Source organism: Nestor notabilis, unplaced genomic scaffold (assembly GCF_000696875.1).
Source record: "Nestor notabilis isolate BGI_N333 unplaced genomic scaffold, ASM69687v1 scaffold26788, whole genome shotgun sequence".
Classification (NCBI taxonomy): domain Eukaryota; kingdom Metazoa; phylum Chordata; class Aves; order Psittaciformes; family Psittacidae; genus Nestor; species Nestor notabilis.
In genome coordinates, this window is record NW_009940998.1 from 31,975 (window position 1) to 41,227 (window position 9,253).

The 9,253-nt window shown below is 37.6% G+C and overlaps 1 protein-coding gene across 1 annotated transcript in view; it reads right to left on the reverse strand.

Annotated features, from left to right (window-relative positions):
* Positions 1-8,792, reverse strand: part of VPS37A (vacuolar protein sorting 37 homolog A (S. cerevisiae)) — a 10,861-nt gene extending 2,069 nt beyond the window's left edge. The window contains exons 1-9 of the mRNA XM_010020660.1: positions 8,716-8,792; positions 8,100-8,174; positions 7,159-7,273; positions 6,119-6,219; positions 5,015-5,231; positions 3,933-4,003; positions 1,631-1,758; positions 1,485-1,543; positions 1,325-1,393 (exon numbers count right to left, since the gene is read on the reverse strand). Coding sequence (XP_010018962.1) covers positions 1,325-1,393; positions 1,485-1,543; positions 1,631-1,758; positions 3,933-4,003; positions 5,015-5,231; positions 6,119-6,219; positions 7,159-7,273; positions 8,100-8,174; positions 8,716-8,792 — 912 coding nt within the window. The remainder of the gene's footprint in view (positions 1-1,324; positions 1,394-1,484; positions 1,544-1,630; positions 1,759-3,932; positions 4,004-5,014; positions 5,232-6,118; positions 6,220-7,158; positions 7,274-8,099; positions 8,175-8,715) is intronic.
* Between the last annotated feature and the right edge of the window lie 461 nt (positions 8,793-9,253).

Sequence of the window (9,253 nt, forward strand, 5' to 3'; positions counted from 1 at the left end):
ATACAGAGCCAGAACTGCAAAATTAAGATATTTATAGATTTTAGATGCTTGGGCTACTCTTCACCTACCCCATGAGAGATATTTTACTTGTGTACTGTAAAGCTGTAATGTAAAAAGAAATTTCCTGTTAAATTAATCTTCTGCAAAATAAGGACAATTTGCTCTAATTAAAAAAGAGTAAAATTCACCCACAGAACAAGTAAAAAGACTTGTCTGGAACTTTGAAGAAGAGTTAAATGGAGATATCAGGTAGTACACAGTGAACATCGGTATGTGAACATACAGCATATATGCAAAAACAACATAAAAATCCAGCTGCAACTCCCCAACTCTCAGCCTCCTAACCATAATTAAACTGAATCCACAATTCTTAGAAAAAAAATAAAGGGTAAGATAGCAGTGGGGTATTATGTCCTGTGATTAAGTTGTTTCTTGCAGAAAGAAAGTTTCTCAATGCCAGCTACCTCTGTCCACTTTAAAGACAACTTACACCACACGGAAAGGAGGCATCAGGAGTCAGATGATTCTGGTTTTCACGTGAGGAAACATTTATTTCATTTAAATCACTTACAAAATCATTCAGTTTGCTGTCATGTTGTTCTCACTTGCTATTTTGTATTTTGTTACTTTTGGGGCATTCTGAAATTCAGGTACTGTGCATGCTATTTTGCTGGACTTGTATTCTTAGGTGACAAGTCTTGCAAATAATGAAGATGTCAGTGCAGAAACTGGTTTATGAAAAGTTACACCTTCTAATGCATAACCTGGTAAACATACTAAGAAATTATTCTTCTGTCCCCAATTGCTTTCTGGAGTATGACTTTACCCTGTTTGTGCTTTAGAATGTGTAAAGTTTGACAGTACATAGAACATGCTGCCCAAAGTAAGCATACCCAGAGAATCAGAGAATTTAAGTTCCTAAAGCAATGGTTTTAATCATTTTCATCTGGTACAGTTTTAGAGATTCATTACATTAAATGTGTCAAATGGGTACCATGAATTAAACAAGCCTTCTTTAAACATTATTCTATTCTTTAAACTGGTTTAACTCAGGACTGTACTTAAGAACATCTCTAAATACTCATCACACTCCCTTCTTCAACTTTGCTTCTAGTGCAGCATTAAAAAAAAAACAACCAAAAAACCAGTGTAATCCTAGCGCTGTTTTGCACTTCAGCCCATTTTATTTCATACTTGATGTGAATCTATTTCATACAAAATTAGAATTTAACCAGAAGAATATTCTTTAAGGTTAAAGAAACAAACCAAAATTACAGTTTTACTGAAGTATTCTTAAAGGATAATACAGTAAGAGAGATTATACCTCACTAAGCTCATGCTGTCTTTGCATTTTTTTTTCAAAGGCTGCTTTCATCTGTGTGAGTTGCTCATACTGTAAAGAAGAAGAAAAAGAATGTTTCTCCCCTGAAAAAAGCAGAATATTTCAACTAATATTTCTGAACAAGATTTTACTGTTCACTTACTTTATCCAACACCATCTGTCTTTTTGCCTCGAGACTCGGCTCCAGCAACAAGTTTTTTTCTGTGAAATAAAATAACTATTACTACTTTTTTTTTAAAGGATTCTGTTCACAGAACAGTCACAGATGCTAATGTTTTGACATCTTACTTGCCAGCTCTTCAATGCTTTTCACCAACTCATCTCTATCAGTAATGACTTGCTTCAGTTGTGGTAGAGTCACAAACTGTTCCAGTAACACTTCCTCTTGCTCGTTCATATTAGTCAGCTGCGATATACTATATTCAAGCAAAAAGCAAGCAGATTTAAAACTCACAGCAAATGTTATGCATAGAGTTACTCATTTCTGCCAAAAGTCAAAATGTAGGCATTTATTGGGGTTTTTCAGACACACAACACTTGACCACAACTTACTTTTCCCTTTTCTCCTGGACTGTGGGGTCTACTCTCTGCAGCAGTGAGCTTAAGCAGCAGTGTGTTAAAAGGTATCTCCCATTTCAGGTCTTCCTTCTTACTATAGTGGATTGACCTACCAGCCAGTCACCAGACACCCAGCTCTCTCAGTCCCCCTCCTCAAAAGGATATAGAGGAAAAGCTTGTGGGTCGAGATACAGTGAGACCACTTAACAATTACAATCACAGACAAAGCACACTCAACTTCAGAAAAATTTGATTTTAATTACAGCAAGAGTTGGATGGTGAGAAAAAAAAACAAACCCAAAACTAAAACACCTTGCCCCCTTTTCCCCTAGGCTCAACTTCATTCCTTCATTCCCAACTCCCCTACCTCCCTCTGCCCCAAGCAGTGCAAGCTGGGGTTTGGGGGAGAATTACAAGTGCTGCTGTCAGTCTGTAACAGTTTGTCTCTGCAGCTCCTTCCTTCTTACGCTTTTCCCCTGCTCCAGCATAGGCCCCTCTCCACAGGCTGCAGTTTTTGGCAGGAGAACCTGCTCTAGTGTGAGCTTTTTGTAGCTGCAGTTTCCTTCAGGGCATATCTGCCTGTTCAAATGTGGAGTCCTCCACAGACTGCAGTATGCATTTTGCTCCAGCTTAGTTCTCTCCATGGGTTACAGGGAAATACCTGAGCTACTCCAGTCTTTTCCAAAACTTCCATGAGCTGCAGATGAGTATCTGCTCTGGCACTTGGAGCACCTCCTCCCACTTCTTCTCTGACTTGCATGTTTAGAAGATTCTCACACTGCTCTACCCCTCCCCTCAATCCTTGCTGCCTCTATAGCATTTGTTTTTTCAAACATGGAATCATAGAGGCACCATATGCTTCCCTGTTGGACCTGGCTGTCCTGCAGTAGGTCTGCTGCCAAGCTGGCTATGCCTCTGGCCCCTTCTCACACATTCCATCAGCGACCAAAGTCCTATACACAATTGAGCTACTCAGAACAGATGCAATATTGTTTGTGATTTAACTCAGCTACCACCAGCAGAATCATGGAATTTTAATCCAGTTTTCTTGGAAGGATCAAGCTTGATTATGGTGTTTAGTTTAAACGAACAGATCACGCTTCCCCTCAAAACCCCTAACTTGCTGCTACACAATAAAGATGCTGCTAGAACTTACAGCTGATTTAGCTAAATTAAACAGGCTCTTAGGAATGCGTGAGGGAAACAAAAGAAAAAAAACCCAAACAAACAAACAAAAAACCCAAACTGAAGTCCTTCTTGCCGAAGGTCTCTTCCATTTTGAAAGCACAGTTTTTAATCGCTAAACTATGATGCCACCATCAGATGAGAAAGAAAACAATGTCCTAAGACCCTTTCAGAATTAATAGCTAATTTGTAATCTATTCAATCCCAAATAACTGACATAGAGAGCTGTCTCATTAGATCTGAGCAAATTGCTGGGAACAACAACTAATACAATTTTTTTGAATTGTGACAAGATACGCTTTTGATGAAAATATTTGCGTAGTGTGTGGAAGTGACATGCACTGGGAAAGCTGGCACATCTACCTCCTGGATTTACCTAACCTACCCCCCCTACACACGCTGAGCTGCTCACAAAGTAATCTGTTGTTTGCCCTGTTCTACAGCCCTTTTGAGTTTTACAGAATGCAATTTGTGATCAGTCTCAAGTCCATTTCCCTGTCCCCATTCGTACTTCAAGTTACACTTTTTGTCTTAGTAGAAATTACATCCCTGGCAAGATACCAGGAGATAGCAGAACACTGATAGTTAGGAAAAGTAAAAATAAATGCTCCTTTTCCCAGTGTTGAATCCTGAAGTATCATTCCGGCAGAAAAAAAACCTAAACAAGCAGCGTATTTGAATACAAGGCTGGCTTACTTTCTGACTCTACAATTTTGGTAAGTGTTAGTTCTATTTATAATTTCTACAAAAATCTTTCAGTGATGTATACAGACTTCTGTCAGATACAGAGCAGCTGTAATTGCCTTTTAATGACTATGGAAAGTTTTGCTACCTTTGGAAAAATTACCTTAGTTCTGAGAGTTCTGGAAAGGTATCAGGAACATCGGGCATCTTGTAAGTAAATCCATTCTGGCCAATCTAAATGGAAGTTTAGAAATATTTAGCAGATTTTTGAAGAGCAATTTCTTGATATTTAACCTGATTAATCCAAAACTGGAGATGTATATTTGACAGCAATAAGAAAAACAGGAAAAGCAGTAAGAAGCAGTAGCACTAGTCTCTGAACAGAAGACACTTAACTAAACCATGGCAACAAAATACTTGTTTGGGGTGGTGTGTCATAAAAAAGGAGTCTGTTTTGGAGGAAAATCATTCTGTCTTGATATGACCTCCATTTGACAACAGTTGGATGACCCAGGAAACATACAGGAGGGGTGTAACTCAGGGAAGTGAGAACAGATAAAGAGATTGACATTTTGATCTATTTCATGTGGTTTTTAAATCCATAATCCCTTGGGGAAAAAAAGTCTGCCTTCACAGAATGTAGTAATTTTAAATTACACGAAGCCAGGAAAGTGTCTTCCACAATTAAAAAGCTTTTTTTAATAAAGACAAGATCTGATGAAAGACTAAGCATTTAGATAAAACGTTTTTGGAAGACATCCAAAAAAAGTCCTTCCAGGGTGCATCGGTGAGGGGGACTTTGTGAATACACACATACACAGTCTGTGAAGAAAAGCTACTTTAAGCTTGAAAACTCTACACCTAAAAGCTTGACACTGCACATTGTTCAGGTTCTGGGCAGGAAATCCCATCTAGAGAACAGAAACCTCATTTTCTTCATCTGGCTAAACAGCCACAGATGCAGTATGGGGGAGTGCAGGTCCAAAAAAAGTAGATGGAAAGATACTTAGCATAACACTAGATTAACTGAACCTCAGAAAGACAAACAACTTATTCTGACTTCAAGTTTGTTCCAAATAACTTCCCATTGAAGCCAGAATGACAGTTTTGTTTTCCTAGCACCAACAAAACAATCAAGTGCAGTCACTCAGACTGTTTCCTTGAGATTGCAACAAAGCTGTGTGTGCTCTTGAGAGAACTTGTACCCAGCGTCTGATGCCTTAAGCAGCAAAACTGCGCACAGACCTGAAGCACTGCTTCTGCTCTTGGAACAGGTAGTGGCAGATCAGCAATCAAGCCGTAAGAGGGAGCAGCAGGCTTGTCTGCAGTGTAGCTTGAAGAAACTGATTCACCAACGGGCACGGCTACTATTGTTCTGTTTGTTTCTTGAGGTGGGTATGGAGGAAGAAATGGAAACCCCTGAGGAGCATAAGGAGGCATTCCAGATGGTTTGTTGAAAAGGCTAAAAACAAAAAACCCCACAATATGAGCAAGCAACTGCTTATAGCACATTTCTTAAAATTATAATTACCAGATAACATAAAAGACCCAAGACTGAGTTTTTAAATGATCATAAACTTTGCATTTTCTGTTCTCAGTTACTTCCAACACAGTAAGTATATCTACAACATACATTCCATTAAACTATATTCTTGTAGAATAGCCAAATACACACACGTTACAGAAACCCACTTCTCAAAAATTTATGACTGCATAAATTTAAATTGTTTCCACCTGAAAGTCACGAGAAATGCATCTGTGATGTACATTAGTTCTTATTTATAGTACTTAACAGCTTGGGCAACACACACATAACTACTTCTAAACAACATGAATGACACTTTAAAATTCGCAACTGCAGCTGCATCTAAACGCACTACCATTGTCAGCTACAAGAACCACAACTGTACTGATAAAGCTGTAATGTCTCAGACCACTTCTGTGTATTTAATACAATTCTTTAAATTGCACGATTTCTGTTGTGTAGCTGTGCAACAGAAGCTGCCTTCAAGCCTGGGAGATTAGAAGCAGAATATGAAGAAACATGACTGCTCAGATCATGACCTACAGAAAAACTGATAATATGAGCATTTATTCTTCTTAAAGAAAAAAGCAGCACATTAAGTTTTGCATTTTGATACTGTAACTCCAGTGAAAGCTGTATTTCCTCTCAAAACAATCATGCCATAAAGCATGCCCGTGAAATTTAGCAAAGGCAGGCAACCTATGTTTCCCAGTACATCTACTACTTTATTCCTGTTCCTGCCCTCCCAATACTTGGTTTCATCTCTTTTTTAACAATCTAAGTTAATACACATAGTTCCATTCATCATGTTTATAGGTACTTACTATGGAAATGATGTTGAGCTAGGAGCCAGAACTGGAGGATTCTTCCAAAATTCATCCAGTAAACTCTGAATAATTTTTCCAAGATCTGAGTGCATTGTAAACTGGTAAAAACAAAGCCCAATGCAAAAGAAGAATTTATGCCTGAAATACAGCAGTTCTAAAAAGTGCTGAACTTGACTGTTTATTATACACACACACAGCAGCGCTAGAAGCTATCTCAGAAACATACCAGCTAATCTAAAACACGTATCCATAAGCTTCAAATAAAGTGATAAAACCACCCAGACCTGAACAGAAACTAGAAGTCTTTCATTAACAATGAAAGTCCATTAACAATGGAGAATCAAATATGTTTCTGATCATCAACCAAAAAAAGCCCACCTTAGTTACCAAGTTACATTTGGGAAAACACAGAAAGGAGAAAGAAAAAAAAACAAGTAACCAAACAAAAAAACCCGAACCCAAACAAACAAAACCACCAAGATTTAAGACAAAAAAGCATTAATTGCATTCTGAAAAGTCATAACCTCTCCAGTACTCCCATCCCAAAAACTACACCACATCCTTGTTGGCAGAGAAAAAGGAAAGAGAATAAAGAAAGAACAGCATATTAAAATCCTGATTAAAATTCTGAATATTAGAGCTGAAACCTTGACATCTTTCTAATAGGATTAGGGCAGAAAGAACTATGTTACAAAACAAGCCTTAAAGCATCCTTCTCCCTTACCTAGAATACACTTTAAAGAAACACAAACTGCTATTGCTACTAACAAGAAAAGCAACAGGAACTTTCCAAGCCATCATAACTTAAAGTAGTTCTAGATACATGGAACACTAAGCTCAGTAATGGTAGCAGTAAAATAACAGTAGCATACTGAACACTACTGAATTTTTGTTTTCATATCCCTCAAAATACAGTTGAGAGGGATTAGGATCTGTACTGGTCTTTTTTACCAGAAGTAGTAGCAATGATCTAGTGTGACTTGTATTGAAATCGCTATTAATAGTAGATATTATGTGATGCTATGAATTATACATACATTACTTATTAATGGACCAGTCACATATACTCCCTGCTTGTCCATTAAATGATGTCTCACAGGTGGGAAAACACTGATGACTGGTTTTTCCTGAGGAAACTGAGGTGGAAGCAAGCTGCAAATATAAGAATAACATTATTACAGCTACAACCCACGATAAAGTTTGCATAAGAAGGCTTCTTATGCAAACAAAAAATACCATTAATTACATAAACTTTTCTATGTGAAGAGTTATGGAGAAATACAGAGTGACTGAAACACACAGAAGCATTACTCAGTTAAAAAACTAGAAGTCAGACAGATTAGAATAGCAGACCTCCATGGAACTAAAGAGAGCATTTACTGGGCAAAAATGTAGTACAACAATGCAGCAATAATACCCATGGACAAAGAAAAAGCTGTAGCATAATGAGAATATTTTCTAATACAAATTTCAAAGACAATGCAGTGTAACCTGCAGAGTATCAGGCAAGTTACCAGGCTAACATAATAAAAAACTCAGGAATACCATCAATGTTTGCCAGAGCAAAAGCACCCCCCAAAGTAAATTCACAAGAAACGTTACAGTAAGTCACTTCAGGTTATGATCCAGCAGATCCACTAGGGTAACAGGAGTTACAGCAGATTAGTAAATTATGAATTAAGTTTACTCTCAGTTGTAGTCATCAGAAACCCTCAAGAGTTGTCTTTTATTTACCTTCAACTCAAATCATGCAGGTATCTTGGGAGCTGAGCACAGCAAAACAGTTTTACTTTCAGCTGAGCATCTGCATCTTGTACATAATTAGTTTTGCTCATATTACTACAACTACTAATACAAATCCAGGTTATAGCCACTGAAAACAGTTATGAGATAGAAACCATTCATATTCTATTCCTATTTTTTTCATAGAACAATTTTAACAGTCAAGATGTGCATAGAAATATCACAGCCTACTTACATGTTAATATTAATTGTCAAGTTGTTTACAGTGAATGGCAGTCGATATTCCACATCTTTCTGTATTTCTGCAATGCTGTCAAAGAAGAAATTGTTACCATCCAATTCATGGTCAATATAACAGCCTGAAGTCTAAAAAATGCATGACTCCAGATCTTTGTATTTAGTTTAGTTTTGAAAAGCCTCGTCAGAATAAAATTGAAAATGCTGGAATAGATTCATATGCTTCAGAATGCTATATTGAGTATTCAACTATTAATACATGATCACAAGCAATGGAAAAACAGTAGGAGAATTTGTGCTACTCACTAATCTGACAATCACCTCAACTTATTTTTTTCCACTTACTGGCTTAATTTAAGACAACACATCAGTGATTTTTTTTTTATATACTGAATTTTATCTGATAAAATGTTTACTTTGTGAAGGCATTACACTTGGTTCACAATGATAAAATACTCTGCAACACTGCATACTGATCAATATTTAGAACATATATTAAACTAGGCCTTCTTCCTTAATATATTAGCGTACTACTTAATAGCAGTTTTTTCCACATGCACTGAATTCTATGCACTTGCACACGTATTTTCAAGGATTATCTGGAGAAGAGCTACCTGCAAGAATGCAAAGTTCTGTAATACAGTGACACGCAAGACACAGACCCCACTGAAAGCACCAAGTGACAAAACATGTACCTTATGAAACCTGGCAAGACCAAACACAAATTTGCTTCTCTTGTAAGAGCTAAGTTACTGAGGAAATCTTTACATCAGGTGCATCAACAGAGAATGGATCTCAGTGCCCAAAGCACTCTACAGTTTGTATGCACAGCAAGACTATTTCAAAAGATGGCATCCCAAAGAATGCGGAGGAGGAGGAGAAGACTTAGCTCAGAAGCAGAATTTCCAGACAATGCAAACATAACTAAGGTGGGACTCGGAGAAAGTAGGGCAGAAAATTAGCTTCATCTTACAATGCCTCGATCGAAACAAACTGAAAAAACAGACTGATTCTTCTTCTGTGTATTTTTCCTGCCTGTACCTGGTTAATAATGTTGTCCCCCTTCAGCTCTCTAAGGCTCCCTTAGGAAGTGAGGGAACACAGCTCCAACCAGGAATAATGGCAGTTGGGTGTTCCCAGAAAGCCTTTTGC